General features: G+C 44.9%; 1 protein-coding gene across 1 annotated transcript in view; it reads right to left on the bottom strand.

Moving 5' to 3' along the window:
• The window catches only part of ACAN (aggrecan), a 45,080-nt gene that overhangs the window by 21,318 nt on the left and 1,254 nt on the right, over positions 1-22,508 (bottom strand). The window contains 11 exon segments of the mRNA XM_055002293.1: positions 6,569-8,905; positions 9,746-9,925; positions 11,225-11,518; positions 11,632-11,759; positions 14,017-14,191; positions 14,706-15,194; positions 17,664-17,787; positions 17,789-17,958; positions 18,468-18,595; positions 19,592-19,766; positions 20,635-21,018. Coding sequence (XP_054858268.1) covers positions 6,569-8,905; positions 9,746-9,925; positions 11,225-11,518; positions 11,632-11,759; positions 14,017-14,191; positions 14,706-15,194; positions 17,664-17,787; positions 17,789-17,958; positions 18,468-18,595; positions 19,592-19,766; positions 20,635-21,018 — 4,584 coding nt within the window.

The raw sequence follows: 22,508 nt of genomic DNA, 5'->3' as shown, positions 1-22,508 counted from the left end.
TCCACATCATCTACTAAAATGGCTGAAAGCAAACGAATTGAAACTAAACCCAGACAAGATGGAAGTAATGGTAGTTGGGAAGGCGGAGATCTTGAAGGACATTGTTCTTCTCTTTTTTGAAGGGGTTCAGCTGACCTTTGCTGACTTGGTTAAGAGTCTAGGGGTCATAATGGATCCAGCATTCCTGCTGGGGAAGCAAGTTAATGCAGCTGCCAATAACATTTTTTTCCTAGCCCCAAGATGGCTCCCTACCTTGACATGGCCAATATGGCTACCTTTATCCACGCCACGGTAACATCGAGACTAGATTACTCCAATGCACTCTACATAGGTCTCCCATGGAAGTCAACTTGGAGACTTCCATTGGTGCATTATGCCACTGCTGGGTTATTATCAGAAGCTATGTGAAGCATGTCTATTATTCCCATTCTGCAATCACCCCACTGGCTGTCCATCAGTTACTAGACTCAATTCAAGGTATTGGCTATCACCTACAAAGCGCCTCATGGCCTCGTTCCCTCATATCTGCAGGGCCATCTCTTTCCCTCTGCTCTGCCATGGCAGCTTCACTGCCTTCTGCAGATGCCATCCTGCAAATAGGTGAAATCAACAGCTGCTTGTGCATGCACATTCGCTGTTGTGGCCTTCCCCCTTATGAAATGGCTTGCCTAACGAGGTCAAAAAAGCTCCCACTCTCCTGGCATTCCACAAACTATGATGGAAATGGAATGCTTCGTGAAACTTTGAAGTGGTTCGAGATAATACCCCGAGGAAGCAGCTACTGCGAAACCTTTGAAGCTCGCCTTTGGTCGGGCGGGTTTACTGCCACCGGGCGGATTTATTACCACTCCGTTTCAAGTTACTGCTTTGAAATATACTTCTGTGAATAAGAAGAAGCCCCTTTTCTGAACTGCTGTAAGAAACCTACTGGCACTTTGGTAACAACTATATTGTCATATAGACTGGTGTACTGGGACATTTGGTCTCATATTCATTTCCAGAATTACTGGTTATGTAACTGTTTATTTGAGAAGAATGTGGATTCTGGTTGCCTTGTATTTTTGACAAATTGGTACTTGAAACAATATCTGTGTGTTAACTCTAGAAAGTACAGACTGTGATATATGTAATTGGAATAATATTTTGTATATATATCATTGATTGCACCTTTGCACACTTACACTTGAGTAAATTGTTGGTATATTTTTGATATTTAAGAGGAGAGCTTTTTTGTCTGAGGCCTTACGTTTTCTCCTTTGAGGGCATCTATTTGTTTACCCATTCCACAAACTATGCCAAACTGAATTATTCAGGAGGGGTTTTAATCACAGGTAATATATATTGTAATGAGATGGTTCAGAATGATGCTTTTGTAAAGGGATACGGACTGTGAAGCGGGTCGTTTCGCAGAAAAAGAGCTGGAGGCACTCATTAGCATAACTCATTAGCATATGCCACAGCCTTTGCCAGCACCAGAAGTGTGTCATTAGCATAACTGATTTGCATATGCCACACCCTCTGACATCACCTATTCTGGCTGTTTTGGACCCAATCCTGGCCATTCAGGGCCAAATTTAGGCCCAAAATGGTCAGGATCGGGCTGCTGCTGACTGGGAGAGTGATCCACCACCCATCAGAGGCCCGATCCGGGCCATTTCAGCCCCAATCCAGGCTGAAACAGGCCCAAAATGGCCAAGGGTCAGGTGGGCGGGGCCACCTGACATGTGACTTCTTTGGGGAACTGCCGGAACTGTGTTCCTGCGCGTTCCCCCTTGAAATGAGCCCTGCTGTGAAGTATACTACTATGTGTAAAATGTATTGTCGTCGTTGTATGCTCCTACTATGTGATTTATGCATTGTTTAAGATGTTATGTTAATGCTCATGTTTTGTTTCAGCTCTGTTTCAACTTTGTTTCAGATTTCTGTGATCCAAACCCTATCACATTGTTTATTTGAATGTCCAGTCATGTTGCTTGTATTGACTTACACTGCGTAATCCACCTTGAGTCTCGGTGAGAAAGGCAGATTATAAATAACGTAAACAAGTTTGTAAATAACGAAAGGTTAGAATAAATGAATGGTATTTGGTTTTGTCTGCAACACTTTCACAGAAACCATTGTGCGTGAAACACATCATGCACACAAGATGCCTGGGTGCATATTTGTCAAGTGCCAGGAGACACAATGTTAGCCAAGAAGTGTAGTTTTAAAAGACAGAGCTGGTAGAGATTGTTCCGGAGGGGACAGATTCTCTCACAGCCCTCCATTGCCTTTGGCATGTTGGACTGTCTCCCCTTCTGGTGCCCTGCCACCCTCGCTGCTTAAAACATTGAATTAACCAAGCCTTGGCAGGGCAAAGACTCCGGAAAGGAAACACTCCGGCACACCAGAGGTGACAGAGGGCTGTGAGAGAATCCATCCCATCTGATCTCTGCCAGCTCTGTCGTTTAAAACGACACTTCCCAGCTAAAATTGCGTCTCCTAACATGTGAAGAACACATGTCAGAAGACTTGTGTAGAGAGACTCTTAGCCTCCACGGCATAGAAGCACACAGAAAATCAGGATACACTTGGGAGCGGGGAGGGAACCCATGAACAGATTAGAAGTGGGGATCTGTAGGAGTGCCAGCAATCATAAGGGCTCAAATGCTATTTTGCGCAAATGGAGTGGTATGCGTCAAAGCATACTTTCTGCCTTCTATGGCCTGCTGTGCCCTCCAAAATCATGCATCTGGGAGTCTGTAGACCTCTAGGAACGAGGGGAGGGGGATCTGCAGATGAAGAGGGGGAAACAGCCAAAGTTGGCTAATTGGTGAAAACTGCCAGCCGAAGTCATAGATAGCATCCTATTCAATGACAACACATTTCAACTAGCCAGTCTGTTCTTCCACAGTTTCTAGGTGCTCACTCTGTGTTCACTACCCATGTGGCCAGGAAGTGGAGTAGTTTTGTAAACAATACACTTTTGGGGAAGGATTTGTTAACCTCCATCTCCATATTAATAGCAGAAAAGAAGTCAGGGCTTACCGATATCACAACGATTGCCCATATACCCAGGTGGGCACAAGCAAATGATGTGCCCATCTTGTTCTTGGCAGGTGCCAGCCCCACATGGCTTTTCTTCACATGTCTTGGGCATGACTGCAGCCATGAAAAGAAGGCAGACAACAGATTAATTATCCTGGCAACTGTGTAGCTTATAAAACCACCAATGCTTAAGGCTAATTGAATAATTTTCCTATAATTCTGCCACCCTCAACTGGGGTTGGCTTTGGTTTTTTTGACACTGTGACACACGATCTGTTCAGGGTACTGTCACCACATGAGGTCTCTTTCCCTTTCCTCTGTCCCTTCAAGTATACCTGGGGAGATATTAATATAGAATGGCCCCTGGATGCAGGGACTGGATTTATTAAGATTTAAATAACAGAACAAATTTCATCTTAAAGTATAAAGAGCCAAGAAAAATAATTTAAGGGAAAGAATGTAACACTAACTCTTAACCTGGGCCAAGAGGAAAGGCAGGGTATAAATACTTTAGTAAAATAAATAAATCAAAATTAACTATGGTTCACGTGTGGGTGTGTGCACGTGCATACACACAATTTACCTACAACTACTTCATTCCTGTTACATTTGTGTCTGCTACAGACACTTTCTTTGGCTGCTCTGTTAACTAAGCTTGTCTATTTCCTTTACCGTTTTTCCTTTACTGTCCTCTCTTCATCTCCTTCTTTTGGCTCATTTCTTTCTGACTGACTCTAACAGACTCCTGACTCTTTGCAGCCTTCAAATTTTTAAATTTCCACGAATCAGCTGCACGGCTTTCCAACCAGACCAGTTACAGTCAAGCCAAGCAGTGACTAACTCTTAGTTCCAGTTTCCTCCTTCAAGACTTATTTACTCTTCCTCACCTGAATTTCCCCCTATTCCTTTTTAAAACTTTACTGTTTGTTGTTTAACTAAAAGTCCACACTTTGTCTCAGTGATCATTGGGGTTAGGGCCTCACCACAGTTAAGAAGCACATCTCCCCACCACCACAGCAAGAGAAATCCTGTGGAAGGAAATGGATAGACGGTCAGACTAGATTCCAGTCCTCCCTCCGCTGTGATGTTCGCTGGGTGACTTTGGGCCAGCACCAGCCAATGTCTCTCAGCTTAAGCAGAACCGTATTATTCATAAGGCTGACTAGGCCGAAGTCTAGGGGCCCCACAGGGACTAGGGAGTGGACCCATCAGTATTTTTTGCTGAGGCACACCCCCTCATAAATTACAATTAATTGATTCTCTTATATAACCTCTATTAATAAGATAATTAACTGCTTTCTTATTGAAGTGAAAGAAATTGTCTCTTATATTAAAACAATTATCCATAAATTATATATTTTAAAATAATATTTTTGTTCACTTCAAAATACTACAGTATTGAACAATTATACCCCCAAAATGTACTTTCCTGAAGATCTCTATTTGCGTAATAAAACTATTTTTAAAATTGTGAACAGAATTCTTCAAGAGACCCTCAAAATGGATATAGGGCTATGTACTGCGGTCTAGTCCCTACCGTACCAGGGTCAGGCTGTCAGCTGCAGTGGGGTGAAAGACTGAAGTACCAGAGGGGGCCTGAAATACCTGAAAGCCTGGTGGTCTGGCCATGGCTTAATATGGCCCTGAACTTAAGAAGGGTTTTTACAAATATAAAATGGGGAGGAGATGCATGTATGCTATTTGCTAAGGCCTTCTCAAAGGTACAGAGAGGCTTAGGATACTTCTAGCTCTTGAGCCATGACCGCCGCCCGATGACTATACACAAAAACAGGGCATCAGAAAAAAAAAGTGACTCAAATTACAAAACCTATCCAATGCAAAAAAATTAACCAAGCTCCTCAGGAAGGGTGGGATAACACTCTAATAATTAATAAATGGAAAACTTAATTTATGGTTGAATACAGATTAAATTCAAACCATGCATTTTGCTGGATCAATGTAGAGGTGACTTGGAGAACTGGACTCTGCAGTGATGAGTGTTAAGTAAAAGCCAAACCACGTGTCACTGCATGGCTTCCACTGAAACAAATGCTGTGTGCTTAACTCCCCTTTCCTCTTCCATAACTAGCAAAACTGACCTGGGTCCTAACTAGACATGGGCGCAAACCAAAAAAATTTAACGAACCAGCGGTTCGCAGTTCGGTGCTGACAACGATCCCGAGATTGCGAACCGCAACAAACATTTCCCGTTACCGAACCGGTTCGCGGGGCGCGGGATGGCCCCCGTGGCACTTAGAGAGCCCATATTCCCGGGGAGTCTTTTGCAGGCTCTCCTACAGCCATCACCCAAGTTTGGACAAGATTGCAAAAGGGATCTTGGGGTTATACCCTCTCCAATCCAAGGCCCCCAGGAAACTCCCACAAAAATCCAAGCTCACTTATACTCTCAGTCTCTCTCCCCAAAGGCTAGCAAGTGGCAAGCAAGAGCTCTGTCCCACTGCACTGCTCGCTGAAAGTGTAACCCAGCCTGGGAGCCCACAGCTACTTATTAGCACAGGTCCCATTGACCAACGCAGGAGGTCTGTGTTTGGTCATCAGAGCTGCCTATCAGGGTTTGCAGGGATGAGATTGGAGCGCCTGAGTGTCTACCTTCCCGAACCGCAGCCGAACGCACCGAACTGGGCCTCTTCCGAACGCTGGTTCATTGGCCATGGCCAATCACGAACTGCAGGATCGTGATCGCGCGATCACCATTTTCGTGAGTTTTTAAAGTTCGTAATGCGGTTCATGCCCATCTCTAGTCCTAACATCACAATACTATATTCTGTTTTGCTATGGCAGCATATGGTATAGAGCAAATGGGAAAGTCGAATATCATGACAATCAGGTCAGCTCAAAGAGGTTATGGAGTGGAATCCAAACTTGTGCCTGCCATTTTTAGTGGCAGTCATACATTTATGTATTGTCGAAGGCTTTCACGGCCAGAGAACGATGGTTGTTGGGGGTTTTCCGGGCTGTATTGCCGTGGTCTTGGCATTGTAGTTCCTGACGTTTCGCCAGCAGCTGTGGCTGGCATCTTCAGAGGTGTAGCACCAAAAGACAGAGATCTCTCAGTCTCTCACTGAGAGATCTCTGTCTTTTGGTGCTACACCTCTGAAGATGCCAGCCACAGCTGCTGGCGAAACGTCAGGAACTACAATGCCAAGACCACGGCAATACAGCCCGGAAAACCCCCAACAACCATCAGTCATACATTTAGCTTAATGTTCTTGCTTTGGCCTCAGATGTCCAAGTGGATCTGCCCAAAGCATTTATTAGTCATTTAGATGAACAAGGATGTTACCTGTTCTGCTAATGAAGGGAGTAGCATTCCAGAGGAAAGGGAAAGGACAGAGACTGTATCAGTGAAATCCTAAGCAGAGTTACTCCAGTCTAAACCCATTGATTTCAATGGCCCTCGACTGGCCTAACTCTGCTCAGGATTTCAGTGTACATTCAGTGTACACAGTGTTTCTGCGAACATTTGGGAGAGTCAAATAAAGCTATTAGAGGTTCTTCTAGTCTATGTTTTTAACTGTACCTTCTGCTGTAGGAGCTATCACCTCTGGTGATACTTCAGGCAGGGCATCCGTGGCTGCAGGAGGAGTGACTGGAAACTCTGGAACAACAGCTCCTTCAGTTTCAGACAGGACACGTGTATAAGCCTCTGTTTCCACTTGGGTGTCTTCTGGACTCTTGCCACGTTCAGAATCCGGATCACTGGTACTGAGCAGAACGTCCGTCAAAAAGGTTTCCTCTGGACCATCAGAGACAGGGTGAGGGGGTGGCCCTGAACTATCCCCATGAATTTCCCTTCTTTCTTCATATTGTTCAGAGGGCAAGCCACTGATGAAAGGTACCCCAGATGTTTCTGGCTGGCTTTCGGGTATTGCAGATGTCTCACTACTACCCGTTTCATAAAAGGTTGATGTTTCTGGGTGGCTTTCAGGCAATGCCAATGCTTCCCCACTAATTTCATGAACGGTAGAAGTTTCTACACTACCTTCATGAAATGTAGATGTCTCACCACTAGTCTCATGATATTCAGGGGGCTTTATGGTACTTTCAGGATACGCAGAAGTCTCTCCGCTAAACATGGAGGCTTCGCCACTTGTTTCAGGATATTCAGGGGGTTTTATGGTACTTTCAGGATACGCAGAAGTCTCTCCACTAAATGTGGAGGCTTCGCCACTTGTTTCAGGATATTCAGGGGGTTTTACGGTACTTTCAGGATACGCAGAAGTCTCTCCACTAAACGTAGAGGCTTCGCCACTTGTTTCAGGAAAATGTGGGTGCATTGCCTCTGTCCCTCCAGCCAGTTCCTGAGAAACTGTTGGCTCTGTCACAGCTTCCACTAAATCAGAAGTTACTAAGGTGACTTCTGGAATTCCAGAGGTTTCGTGACTAGTCCCATCTATAGCTGAGGTCTCTCCACTTAGGTCAGTGACACCAGCTATTTCTCCACTAAAATATGGAATTCCCGATGATGTCCCACTGATGTCTACTGCCCCTGAGGGCAGTCCACTAACAGTTGTTACATCATGTGCGTCACCAGATGTTTCCCCAGAAGGAAAACCGCTGAATTCTAGTATCCCAGATGTTCCTTCCCCTGCTTCCTGTGCAACAGATGGCTGTGTTGCAACTTCCACCAAAGTTGTATCCACAAGAGAGATAGTAGGAAACCCAGATGGAAGTCCACTATAATCATAAACTCCAGATGGCAAGCCACCAATGTGACCAATACCAGAACTTTCTCCACTGATGTCTGTTAGTCCACTTGGAAGTCCACTGACTTCATGAACACCTGAACTCCACCCACTGAAGTCTATTTGGCCAGAAGGCTGACCACTTAGGTCCAAAATTCCAGACACAGTGCCAGATGTATCGTCATCTCCTGAAGGCAAGCCACTTATTTCCACAAACCCTTTCCCTTCTTCTTCCTTGGGGGAAGGGGTTGTCACTTCAAACAAATCGGTACCGATGAAGGTAACCCCAGAAGGCTCACCACTTCCATCAACACCTGAACCCAGGCCACTTAAGTCCACAAAGCCGCTTATATCAGGTATCCCAAATGGGACTCCACTGAGGTCAGTTTCTGGGGATAGTCCACTGATATCTGGTAAACCAGATGGTTGTCCATCAGTATCAAGTCCCGATGGTAATCCACTTATATCTGGTATCCCAGACAGTTCTCCACTCATATCAAGTCCTGAAGAAAACCCACTGATATCAGGTATTCCACTGATGTCATCTCCAGAGGGTAACCCACTAGTTATCCCACTAATGTCCCACTCGGCAGAAGGAAAACCCGATAACTCTCCATCTTTGCCGAGCATAATTGTTCCTTTCCCTTCCATTTCTTTTTCTGTCTCTGTGGGTACAACTTCCACCAAAGTGGCATTCACAAGAGACACAGTTGGAAATCCAGATGTGAGACCACTGTAATCAAACTCTCCAGATGGTAAGCCACTGAAAACGTCCACACCGGAACCTTCTCCACTAAATCCAGAAGGCAACCCACTGATTTCTGGAATCCCTTTGCCTTCTTGAAGTCCAGGTATTATCTCCCTATGGTCTAGGATTCCAGAGCCAATCCCTGATAATTCTTCATCTCCCGAAGGTAAGATGCTGACTTCAATAATGCCAGAAGGCAGGCCACTTAGGTCTCCTGATGGAAGCCCACTCTCTCCAGAAGGGAGCCCACTAAAATCTGGGGCTCCAGAAGGAAATCCACTAAATATAGGGGGTTCCCCACTAGGTTCAAACATCCCACTGATATCTGGAGCTCCAGATGTCCACCCAGAAGCAGATGTCTCCGTGATGGGAACTTCTGCACTTATTTCATCTACGTCAATAGGAGAAACAGCTGATGGACTCACTAAAGAAAAAGAAGCAGGGAACAGAGAGAGAAAGAGAGAGATTAAACAAACCCTAGTTAAGAACCACTTTGTGAAAAATTTCAGTGTAATATATAGAGAAACATATTTAACCAAATCATTGGTCTACCTAATTCAGTATCGTCTGTTCTTGATGGGCAGAGGCTCTCCAGGGCCTCTTCCATGATTTCAAACTTTTCAATGATTTCAAAGCAGCCACCTTGGACAGCTAACCAGCACTTTAAAAATGTCTGTCAAATGCTGTCTCTTTAAGTAATGACCTGATCTGAGGGATCAAAACTGTGCCTGCCAACCTTACTTGCTCTGATGTGCTTGCTTGACATGCATAAATTGGTTGCCACTTTGGAATGAGGCTGATATGTGCAAGCCCTATTAAAAACTGGGGTAACCATTAGGGATGTGAAATTCGAGTTCAAGGTTCGGTAAAAAACACCGAATTTACCAAATTTTACCCAATTCTGTAAAATTCGGTATTACGGAATTGAAATTTACTGAATTTATTCTGTAAAATTTGGTAAACTCCAGGAAGCACGGCAGCATTGTTTTTTTGCTGTTCCTTTGCTAAGGAACAGCAAGAGAAAGTGCTTTCCACCTTTTTTAACCTGAGGGAGAGGGGAGGATGGAGTTGGAGTCGAAGGAGGAAGAGGGAGGGGGAACAGAGAAGGGAGGAGGAAGTGTGAGTGGTAACCATTATGGAAAATGGCCTGTGCATGCTGGCTTTGATGCCTCCTTATGCCCCTGTTTCAACAGACACCAGCCACACACAGTTTCTGAACCAACAGACCCAGACAGAGGGACTGTGGAATGGAATCCCAACTTACCGTATATCAACGATATGTTTGTTGGAAATACTTCTGTTCCCCACTCGGTCTGATTTTCCAAATCAGTGGCAAACTCCATTTCCACAGTTGTCTCTTCTCCAGAAGGGACTTCCTCAACCCCAGGAACTACTTGGGCTGCAATTAGATCCTCCTCAATGTCCTCGTACAGAGATGGTACAGCTGAAAGATAAAGGTTGTTGTGAATATCGTTTTCACCTGCTGCATACATTTTCTTGTAGAAAGGGAATTCTGCTCCTTCTCACGCACACTTTGAGCACACATGAAGCTGATTTATCATGAGTCAGACCATTGGGTCATTGTCTATGCTGACTGGCAGTGGCTCTCCAGGGTTTCGGGTACACGTCTTTCCCATCACCTGCTCCCTGATCTTTTTAGCAGGAGATGGCACGGCTTGAAGCACCTTCTGTAGGTGCAGTACCACTGAGCCTCTCCTCCCAAAGTCCAAAGAAGGAACAGGGGTGTGAGTTTTCATTTGGATCACTATGATCTGATGAGAGTGAAACACGCCAAATAAAATCCCTGTAAGTTCTTAGGAGGAATGATTTTAAGGTGGAAGCTGTGTTAGTCTATTATATATGGTAGTGGTAGAGAGTGCCCTCAAGTGATAGCTGGTGGGGTTTTCATGGTAAGAGACTAACAGAAGTGGTTTGCCATTGCCTGCCTCTGCAACCCTGGTCTTCGCTGGAGGTCTCTCATCCAATTACTAACCACGGCGGACCCATGCTTAGCTTCTGAGATCAGGCTCACCTGGGCTATCTAGATCAAGGAAGTCTATTGTATATAGATAACTATAAATAACAGAAATCAAATAAAACAGAAATTCAGTTGCACCTTAAAGACTATTAACGTTTTTTTCCTATATCAGCTTTCATGAATCAGAGCTCACTGATTTCAGTAATCCTAGTCCTATTACTTTGCTTACCAGATGTCTTATTTTAGGGACTGTACTGGTTTACAGTATGTAATCCACCTTGAGGCTCAATGAGGAATGCAGGCTATAAATAACGCAAATAAAATAAACAAATAAAACTATGTGAGCATCAAAGTGGGAACAGGAAGTAAAGTTATGCAAACAGTAAAGCCTATAAAACTGTCAGCAAGTCTGAAATGCTGAGCTAGGTCTGTTTAACTCAACTTTGTCTTCACACAATGACCATTCATATTCCTTAGGAAGCGGAAGCAGCAAAGCACAGTGGCTGATTTCAACCCTGGCCTGCATCCTACAAAGTGCCAACAGAACACTGATTTGTTCAGCATTCCTCCCTGCCTGCAATCCTCCGAAAGGCCCAGTGAAATAGGTTAGGCTGAAAGAGAATGACCGGACTGCAACCACCCCAGGGCTGAGAGGGAATGTGAATTGTAACCTTCCCAGTTCTATTCTCCTGTTTTAACTGGTATACTTCCCTGGCTTTCTGCTACGCGATGTTGTCAAAAAGAGGACATGGAAGAAGATATTACCTCTAAAGCAAAAGGCGTGGTGCTTTGATTGAACATCTGGGAATCCCGTCTGATTGGGGTACAAATAGGTGGTTCTCACACCAGGTTTGTCCCCACCACAAGCAGGCCGTGGGGTCACAATAGGATATCGGAGGCTACCATCGGACAGCCAGCCAGCACGGCAGTTGTCTAGACCCAGTTTCCAGGCAGCATAGAGTTGTCCGGTGGAAGCCAGGGTAGCATTCTGGCTCTCACAATATTCTTGTGCTTCCAAGAACGTGAATTGTTCTGGTCGGGTTGCAAAAAAGACCTCACCTAAAGATTTTTTTTAAAAAAGAAGATTGAGTTCTTGGCTCAGACCCTGGGATAAGTCTAACATCTAAATATTAATATACAGAGTTTCTCACAAGAACCGTAGGAAAACTTACCATTCAGTCTGTCAACATAGCAGTACACATCAAACATCTCTGATGCTGGGCGCATACCGTATGTCCGCACCCCTGGGACATCATCCTTGTCTCCTTCACATTTGCTCCGTGGAACCACAATGGGGTACCTGTGATAAGCACAATGAGGGTCACCCTCTACATTTTAGGAAAATAAGCCCCAGCAGCTGCAAGTTCCTATTCTGAATGATTATTAAAAGCAAAGCCTCTGCCTGCTACTTTGCACCTGATCTCTCTCTGGGGTTTTATTTTTTGCCCAAAGAAAAAAGAAACCCTCAAAACAACAAGACAATAATGATGGTATGCAGGGGTCATTTCGTAGAAAAAGAGCTAGAGGAACTCATTAGCATAACTCATTAGCATAACCCATTAGCATATGCCACACCCCCTTGACATCACCAGAAGTGTGTCATTAGCATGACTGATTTGTGTATGCCACACACCCTGACATCACCTATCCTGGCTGTTTTGGACCCAATCCTGGCCATTCAGGGCTAAGATTGGGCTCAAAATGGCAAAAAGGGGCTGAAAATGGCCAAAAAGGGGCCCAAAATGGTCAGGATTGGGCTGCTGCTGAGTGGGAGAGTGATCCACCACCGTCAGAGGCCCGATCCGGGCCATTTCAGCCCCAATCCAGGCTGAAACTGGCCCCAAATGGCTGAGAGTCAGGTGGGCGGGGCCACCTGACATGTGACCTCTTTGGGGAACTGCCGGGACTGTGTTAGGGCATGTTCCCCCTCGAAATGAGCCCTTGTGGTATGTCTACCAGTGCAATCCCCCTCAGGTTAAGATGATGCAATTCATTTGTGGGGCCTAATCTACCAGCTGAAGACCACTGGGGTAGACAAATATTGTTAGGACCTCTTCCTTGGATATCTTTGGAAGAGCCATCTTGTTTCCTTCAATTTCTCCCTTAGAACCCTCCCCACAACATGTCAGGAGTGTCTTCTCTTCCCCCCCACCCAAATTCTTAGATTTAACTCTAGGGAAAGTCAGTGTGGTACAGTAGGTAGAATGTAGGACTAGAATGTGGGAGAATCTGGTTTGAATCCCCGCTCTGCCATCGAAGCTTGCTGGGTGACCTTGGGCCTGTCACAACTACCTCACAGGGTTGTTGTGAGGATAAAAAGGAGGAAAGGAGAACAATGTAAGCTACTCTACGTCCCCATTGTGGAGAGAGGCAGGGAATCGATGAAATAAATAGGCATGTACAAATATGCCATTTTTGTTTCTTTTTACAGATGTTTGTTGTGAACATTTTGTCCCGCCTGTTTCTTTTGCTAGTTTCCCTGTTCTTCCATTTATTTGATGCCAGATATCAATTTTAACATTAGTTTGATTATCACATTTTGTAATTTTGGCCAGAGAAAAAATTGCCACAATTGTATCCTGAGTACCAAGAAACCGTGTCCTGAAGTTTGAAGGCACATGGTCATACCACCTTGCTCAGACTACACAGTGCTCAGATAGGAGACCTTGGAACTCCCTCGTAAGCTCTTCTGAGTTCCATAGTGGAAGAAAAGTGAAACACAAATGCACTAAACAAATACACATACATTTTCCTTCTGCCAAGTCAAGTACTTCTAGCTCAGTATTTCTGTCTGATAAGCAGCTGCTCTCTAGCGTTACAGGTAGAGAAAAGTCTTTTCTGACATCTTCTACCTGATTCTTCAGCTGGAGGGCTCTTTTTTTGTGGCTGGGAATATTGTTTGTTGTCATATGAAAGAGAACCCAACATGCACACGTGTATGTGTTGTAAATCTGACTGCATGCCTGGACAGTGCGGGGGGGGGGGCACTATTTCTCCCTTTATATTAGAAGCATTGTGTGAAGCCTCTCTTTGTCTGATCTGGAAGCTTCTATTTGATTCCTTCTCTTTTTGTGCCCTTTGTTCTCTCTCTCCTCATCGTCTTGCAAAGAAGCAAGACACTTCCGCAGAGCTCTCCTGTGCAAGCATGCAAGAGGCATACCCACACTCCCAGATGCTGATGTTTTCTTCTGCTACTCCAAAAATGCAAGTGAGTGTGAATCAGCTTCAATAAAAGCAAGTTTTATCTGTTGCAAGATACTGGCTCGGGCAGTTTTGCCACATTTGGTTCCAAGCTTTTCTAACTGTGCAACTTTGATACAACTGGCAAATATCCCCAATAGTGTGCATACAGGCTCTATGCCTGCATCCCAACACATGCTCAGGAGTGGAGTTTGTTGCTGTGATCCTATTCTCCTTATAGTCACAAGCATGATGTGTTTGCTATATGAGAAAAGGTCTTCTGCTGCATGCATTGATACAGCCTGATCGGCACTGCAGAAACGGCCTCCTTTAGATATTTCCTCCCCCACCCCAGCTGAGCCATTGTTTTACCTTACCTGACGCTCTGGTCCCTTAGCCAGCCAGCATCACACTGATCATAGCCAGCCTCATAGGCAGCCTGCAGTTGTTCAGGTGTGGCAATAACAGCATTGTTATCCAGGCAAGCTTGCTGGGCTTTGACAAAGGTTAGGGAATATCTATCAGTAGATGGTCGGTAGTGAAAGACAGTACCTGTCAAAGAAAGAGTTGCAAAGATATTTGAGCACCAATCCACCAATACTTAAGAGCGACCTTTCACTAGTGCTGTGCCAAATACTCTCTAATTTCAAGCACGTGGGACGCTGCAAAACAAATGACACTCTCAAATGCTTGTCTCATCAAACATTCACATGGGCTCTACTGGAACTGGCTACACTGCCACTTACTCCAGTTGGCTGGGGTGCCCTAACAGAGATCACTTCCCCGGGAAATGCCTTGCTTTGGGGAGGGGGGACTCTATGTCATTCTACCCCACTGAGGTCCATCCCCTTTCCAATTCCCACCCTCCCCAGCCTCTGCCCCAAATCTCCAGGAATTTCCCAATCCTAGTTCTCAAAAAGTACGGGAAAGTGGAAGGAACTTGTTGAGTCCCAATAAAACAAACATGAAACAAAACATTGTTGTAGCCCTAATTTCCATGGAACATTTAACATGAGTAGAACCGAATGTTATCATTGGAAATGCAAATTGAAGCTCGACTAGTTACCTGTGAACGACACGGGCTGCCGGGGGATGTGTCCAATATCAGGAGCAGCTGTCCCGGGCACAATCTGTTCCTCTACTGTAAACGGAGAGGCAGACTCTAGTTCTGGCGTGGCCGTAGCCCACAAGGTGTCTTCCACCGAGCTCACCTCTGGAGTGTCAGTGGTGAAAAGAGTGTCCAGAATTGAGACGGTGGCATTTTCTAGACTCTCCCAAATCCCCACCTCTGTCCTGTTCTCTGCCTCGTCAGTGAAGTCAGTAGCAAAGAGGTCCGGAGTTGCTGTCAAGGCTTCGTCTAGCTCTGAAGCAGTGGCTGTAAAGTCTATCGGCTCCAATGTTGCAACGCTGCCCCGGGCTTCTTCCTCCGTGACGTTGCGTGGGAAGTACAGCTCCACATCTGTCTGGGTGACTGTCTGGATGGTAAAGCCGCTGCCCAATTCACCAATTGTCTCATCGGTGAAGTTCTCGTGGATGATCGTGTCTATGTCGTCGCCTAGGACAAGGAGAAGGTGTTACCAAAGGGCAGCATCCAGGTGCCTCTCCCTCATGCCTTGACCCAGCTCCAGCAGAGAAACCTCACTCCTCCTAGCTACAATCAATGAATTCGGAGGCTGCCATCGCCAAGTCCAGAGGGGAAAAGAAGCACCATCCAGGCACCTTTTTATCATGCTAGGAGCAGGACTTCAGTGAGTGTCCCTTCTGCTGCAGAACACATTCCTTGGTGCTAGGAGCTTCTGTTCATACAGGACTGGCATCTTTCAATGATGCAAAAAGCACCTAGTGTCAGCAGCAAATGCTATGCAGTAGAGAACTGCCTCTGCTACAGATGAAGAGGGGTGCAAACGGAAGCAAGGATTGAGATCTAGACTTACATGCATACCCTGCCTCCTGTTGGAATAGAGGTGATTCAGCTTGCCTGGACACTAGGTGGGTGGAGGGCTATTTTTCCCTTTTCACTAGAACTAGACTGCATATATGTATGATGCCTTTCTTTGTCTGAGCTAGAAACTTTTCTCTGACTCCTTCTCTTTCTGTGTCTTTGTTCTCTCTCTCCTCATGGTCTTGCAAAGAAGCAAGACATTTCCGCAGAGCTCAAGAGGCCCTTCCATACTCATGTGCAGCTGGATTAGATGGCCACTTGCTGGTTGTTTAGATTAAGTTTTTTATTCTTCTACTACACAAATGCAAGTGAACGTGAATCAGCTATAATAAAAATAAGTTTTATCTGTTGCAAAATATTGGCTTGTAGGGTGTTTCACCATACATGATTCCATGCTTTCCAATGGTGCAACTTTTGCACCATATCCCCAGTACCTCTTTCCTACAAAATTCAATGTGATATCCAACTGTTGTTGGGTTTTTCCTGTCCCTGCAGGAAAATCTAGAAGGGAATTATTTCTATATCATAATGGTAGTTTGGGTGCTGGCATGGGGTTCCCAGCCAGGCACTGACCAGATTACATCGTTTCAGCAAGGTGGATGCATCATGTGCCTTTTGATTTTAGAAAAGACAAGACCACCAGTGATAGAGAAATCACCTTTTCCTAACAAGTGAAAATTTGTTCAGGAGGAAGATAAATAATTCCCAGCACATTTTCATCATTTGAATGTATTTCTTAAAGTGTGATTTTTCTTTAACATTCCCAGATATGGTTACTGCTGTATGTAATATGTTTTAGAAGATAGGTTGATTCTGCACACGTTGGATAATGCACTTCCAATCCTCTTTAGAGATCATTTGGAACTGAATTTTTCGAGTGTGAAACAAAAAATCCACTTCCAAACGATAGCTAAAGTGCATTGAAAGTGCATTATCCAACATGTGCAGAATCAGTTTGGCAAGTGGATTATCTAGTACCTTTTAATCCCACATTTCCACCTAAGAGCTCAGGACATCATATATTGTTTTCCTTTCTCTATTTTACCCTCTCAGCAACCCTGTGATGCAGGTAAGCCTGAGAGAAAGTGACTGACCCAAAGTCATCTAACAAACCCCATGTCAAATTATTTAATACTACTGACTTGTTTTTTTTTTAAATCCACAAGTCCATAAATAGTGTCATGCTATTCATATTTATTCAGAAGTATTCCAGGTAAGCATGCATAGGATTACAGCCCTAGTTATTTTTAAATAGATCATAACAATAACAACAGCAGTAATAAAATGTATGTTGTACTTTAGAGTGCTTAAAGTAAGTTACAATCATCAAGACTCAAAACAGTGCAATCCTAAGAAGAGTTATTCCAGTTTAAACTCATTGAAATCAATGTTCTTAGACTGGAGTAGCTCTCTTTAGGATTGTGCTAAAAATTCAGCAATATTTACACTTGCTTCAATCCAGTTATGGGGATTAGGTGCATATATGCTGGTTTTCACATACATATCCCCAACTGGATGGGAAACTGCATGTGTGAACAGGCCTCATCATGTATACATTTCTTTCTTCTATACTGTGGGGACCTTTAACATTTCTAGAATTTGAGCAAGCAGCTGTTTGGTAAGAAGGCTAGGTTCAGTTTTCTAACAACATCCTCCCCAACCCTGCCAACCAAGTGAACAGCAAGATTTTAGCATTTTGAAAAGGTTTCATGCAGTTTCATCTCTTTAGGTCAGAGAGGTACAGAGTTGTGCTTTTGGGTTTGGGGATTAGTAGAGCTAAAGATCTCCTTTGCTGTAACCTCCAATCTCTTTAGTAGCCCTATTAAAAATCATTGCACCCGCCCTGGGAAAAGTAGGGTTTCTGATATCTCAGCTGTCCAAATATACTGAAATGATAGATCCAGAGGAGTTAGCTGTGTTAGTCTGTAGTAGCAAAATCAAAAAAAGTCCAGTAGCACCTTTAAGACTAACCAATTTTATTGTGTCATTCTCAAAAGCTTATGCTACAATAAATTGGTTAGACTTAAAGGTGCTACTGGACTCTTTTTGAAATGATACGAGACCTCCTTTTAGCAAACTCACCAGTGTAGCAAATGGCATCGTAGCGGGTATGGGGGTGAGGATACCCTGTCTGGTTGTCATAGAGGTATACCGTTCGTACCCCCACCAGGTTGCCACCACAATTGGGACGAGCCTTGGAAATGGGGGTACCGAACACTGCGGTCTGCCAGCCAGCCAGCACTACAAACATCCATGCCATCTTTCCAGGCCAGGTACAGTTCTCCTGTAGTTGCCAAACGGGCACCAAGACTGTGGCATTTCTCCGCAGCTTCTGGGAAGGTGAACTTCTCTGGGGAGGTAGCATAGAAGACTTTGCCTGCAATCACACAACAATGATGACACAGTTTAGATGTAAAGTTGCGTTTCTTGCTCCTTTAGAAGCTTTTCTTAGAGCCAAACTATGGGTGAAACTGGGGTTCTATGAGTGGCACTTGCAGTGTGTAAAAATCAGCTTGGAAAGAGCCCTGACCGAGGCTGCAGAACAGAGAAAAATGGGGTTATCTCTTTCCCCCTACCTGCATATTTCCCCAGTCTCAAACCATCCTGCTGTTGTCTACTTTAAGCCTCAGTAAGGAAAAAGTCAGGCACAAATCTGGTACTTGTGTTTTCTCTTTAGTCAGGCATGAAGCTGCACAGGACAGCCCTTTTCAATCAGGGAGTTAACCTCGTCCAGATTACTTTCAAAGTGGTGGCTTTTTAGGGCCAAATTACAAGAAATGAATGAATGAATGAATGAATGAATGAATGAATGAATGAATGAATGGGATCCTTTGGACTGTGGCTTTCCCTTCTTTAGAATGCAGAGGTACAGAGACTTATTGTTACCTTCCATTTCCTCTGCGTAACAATACACATCGTACGTCTCATCCGTTTCACGAATGCCGTATGTTCTCACCCCAGGAAATTCATCCTTGTCCCCGTAACAACCTTCTCGAGGATGGTGCATTGGGTACCTGAGAGTACACATACAGGAAAGGCTCAGCAAGGAAACAATATATTAGCTGGAAGCAATTTTTTTCCCCTCTGGGGTTCTAGGATGCAGGCAGCATCTTGAAGAACAGGACAGAACTTCTGGATCTATGGAGAACTTTGAGTGACGAGTTGACTCTATTAGAATTTGGAGTAGACAGAGGCTGATTCCGCACACGTTGGATAATGCACTTTCAATGCACTTTATCAATCGTTTGAGGTGGATTATTTGTTCCGCACACAAAAAAATCCATTCCAAATGATCTATAAAGAGGATTGGAAGTGCATTATCCAACATGTGCAGAATCACTCAAAGCTTAACAAGCACTCTGTTGCCTGAATCTTTACCCCATCAGCACAAACAGCAGCTCTGCAGGGCCTTTGCGTGTTCAGAAAATGGCGCAGGGAAATGGTTAAACTTTCTCCACCCATGAAACCACATGAACCACATCAGGAGCTTGGGGAAAAGTGCTTAAGAGTTCAGATTAAGCCCCTACATTTCCAAAACAAGCAACGGTTGGCCATATTATTGATGGATCTGCATGAAAACTCCCAATGAGGCAGCTGGATGAATGAGCTGGTGTGCAATTAAGCCAATTGCCGATAACAATGGGCAAATAATTACACTGCCTAGAGAGATCGATGCTTTTGAATGGGGAGTTTGATGCACAATTAAGCCAGCTGCTAATAACACATGCGACTATAACCACTGCTTTTGACTGGGTATCTGGTGTGTAATTCAGATAGCTACAGAAACAATTCATATGCCCATTGCAAAAACTCCTCTCTGCATGTGCAGAATAATTATCTTCAATATGCCATGCTGGCATGAGAAGGAAATGTAAATAAATGCTACAGATTTTCATACATTCCAAGTTTTTGGCGCTTTGGTCCTTTTCTAGTTTGTTGCTTATTGCACAAGCCGACTGTCCTCCACAGCCAGTTTCACCCTGTAGTTTCTGCCCATCACCCTCATTTACCTGACAGTCTGATCTGCCAACCAACCAGCGTCACATTGGTCAAAACCGTCATCGTAGGCGGCCTGCAACTGCTCAGGGGTTGCAATGACAGCACTGTTCTGGATGCACGCCTGCTTGGCCTTCGCAAAGTCCAAAGTGTACCGGGTGGAGATGGCTCTGTAATGGAACACGATGCCTGGAAAACACACCCACCAACATACACATCCATCAGTGATTGTCGCCAGCAGATGTTAACTAAAAGCAAGCTGGAGAACGCAGAGAGCGCTTCCACGCTTGGGCCATTCTCCGCAGTCAAATGGCTGCTGACCTAGGATTTGCAGCCTGCAGAATGACAACAGAGGATCCACATACGGTTGGGAATTGGGCTTTGGAAACCATTTTCTTCCTGTGTTTGCTTCTGTGGTAGAGAATGCTGTCAAGCCATAGCTGACTTATGGTCACTGCTGGTGGGGTTTTCATGGCAAGAGACTAACAGAGGTGGTTTGCCATTGCCTGCCTCTGCAACCCTGGTCTTTGTTGGAGGTCTCCCATCCAATTACTAAGTAAGGCTGACCCTGATTAGCTTCTGAGATCTGATGAGATCAGGCTACCCTGGGCTATCCAGGTCAGGGCATGTTGCTTCTACATATCCTCAATTGCATCCTAACAAGAAGCCACCCAAGTAATTCTTTCCTAAGGAATGATCCCAAGAAAGGACACCGGGACATCCCATTGATTAGGAAAAGAAGAGCATGTCATGACACAACGTGTTTTGCAAAAGAACCAACTGTGTCAAAAGCTAAGATTTGGGGACATTTCTGCTGATGGAAGGGATGCTGCTCAGGCAGACAGGAGGCCTGCACCAGGAACAGCCTGAAGGGAGAATTGGATGTCTGCAGCAGGAGGAAGGAAAGCAGCAAAAATCACCCCCGTCCTTCTGTCCACGGCAAACCTTCATGTGAAAATGATTCCCCACTCTTTTGTGCTTGCTGGATATCTTGAAGATGGTCCTCAGAACTCAATTCAAATTAGCAGCTCGCCAGAAGAGGGAGACACAGCCTTACCTTTCACCTTCACCTCTACTGTATCTTGGCTGTCTTCAATGCCATGAATCACCTCGCAGCGATAGGTCCCGGTATCATTGGATCGAAGAGCCTTAATTTCCAAGGTGGCATCACCAGGTATGGCAGGGTAGTTGGGCAGAGAGACCACCTCTTGGTACGCAGTGTTGATTCTGACATGCCCGTCGATGGCCACCAGTAAGACAACTTGCTTGTCTTCTGAAAGCCTGCTCCATTTGATTCTCGGGGACAGAGGGGCAGTAGAAGGGGATGTCGTAACGTGCTCCAACGTGTCGATGTAGTAACAGGGGATGGTCAATGTGTGCCCCAGGGGGACGCGCAAGGGGGAACGTAAAGGTATGCTCACACTCAGTGTGGCACCGTGATCTGCAGGTTATGAAAGGGCGGAAAAAGAGAAAAAGAATTCAGAGTTAAACACAGTTAATATTTGCGAAGAATCACAATCTCAGACAGTATGCTTACGCAGGATTTTTTTTCAGCTGGAACGCAGCGGAACGGAGTTCCGGAACCTCTTGAAAATGGTCACATGGCTGGTGGACCTGCCCCCTGATCTCCACACAGAGGGGAGTTTAGGCGCGGAGGGCAATCTAAACTCCCCTCTGTCTGGAGATCAGGGGGCAGGGCCACCAGCCATGTGACCATTTTCTCCAAGGGCAACCCACTGAGTTCCACCTCTTTTCCCAGAAAAAAAAGCCCTGTGCTTACGATACACTAGTGTATGTCAGAAATGTTTGAAAACTTCCACAAGGCCAAAGTATCCACCCATAGTGGGGGCTGCCTGCTGCATCTCTGTGTGATTCATGGCTCTGACTTTTAATCAGCCTCCACAGAGAGTTGGTAGTTTCTGCTGTGTCATTGCAGGGGATATGATCAAAAGATTCCATCGCACCGGATGCAGAGACGTAACAGAACGAGTCTTCCCTATATCATATCTTAGCACGATCCATCACTTTGGTCTTGCTTCTTTCCAGTGAGCTCCAAGATACAATTCATGAAAAACATTTTCATGTTAAATAGTTTGAAATAAAGAGGGTGCCACTGTGAGTATCTCTGCGGAGGCTATTCTATAGTTGAAGTACCAGCATGAAGAAGGCCCAGTCCCTGCTAACTGTTGACCTTAAGGAGTTAGGTAAAGATAAAGGTAGTCCCCTGTGCAAGCACCGAGTCATTACTGACCCATGGGGGGACATTGCATCATGACATTTTCTTGGCAGATTTTTTGTTACAGGGTAGTTTGCCATTGCCTTCCCCAGTCATCTACTCTTTACCCCCAAGAAACTGGGTACTCATTTTAGCAACCTCGGAAGGATGGAAGGCTGAGTCAACCTTGAGCCAGCTACCTGAACCTGGCTTCCACCAGGATCGAACTCAGGTCATGAGCAGAGCTTGGGATGCAGTATTGCAGCTTACCACTCTGCGCCACAGGGCTCTTAAGGAGTTAATGAACTCTACTCTTATGGCAGTCTGTTTTATATTGGTTTATATATAGGAGTTACGTAAAAATAGTCCCCTGTGCAAGCACCGAGTCATTACTGACCCATGGGGGGGATGTCGCATCACGATGTTTTCTTGGCAGACTTTTGTTACGGGGTTGTTTGCCATTGCCTTCCCCAGTCATCTACACTTTACCCCTAGGAAACTGGGTACTCATTAACTCATATAGGAGTTAATGAACCAATATAAAACAGACTGCTGTAAGAGCAAATGCTCAGCTAAAATCTGCGGAATCATTGTGTGCTTAAATGCTACTCTCCTAGAATTCATTAGCATAAATGTGCAGTTTTAAAAAAAGACTCTTTTCTGCTTTTCATCATTGCATCAACAACATTCCGAAGCAGAGACAAAATGCCCATTTT

The sequence above is a fragment of the Eublepharis macularius genome, chromosome 18, assembly GCF_028583425.1.
Source record: "Eublepharis macularius isolate TG4126 chromosome 18, MPM_Emac_v1.0, whole genome shotgun sequence".
Lineage (NCBI taxonomy): Eukaryota > Metazoa > Chordata > Lepidosauria > Squamata > Eublepharidae > Eublepharis > Eublepharis macularius.
This window is presented reverse-complemented; position numbering and strand designations above follow the sequence as displayed.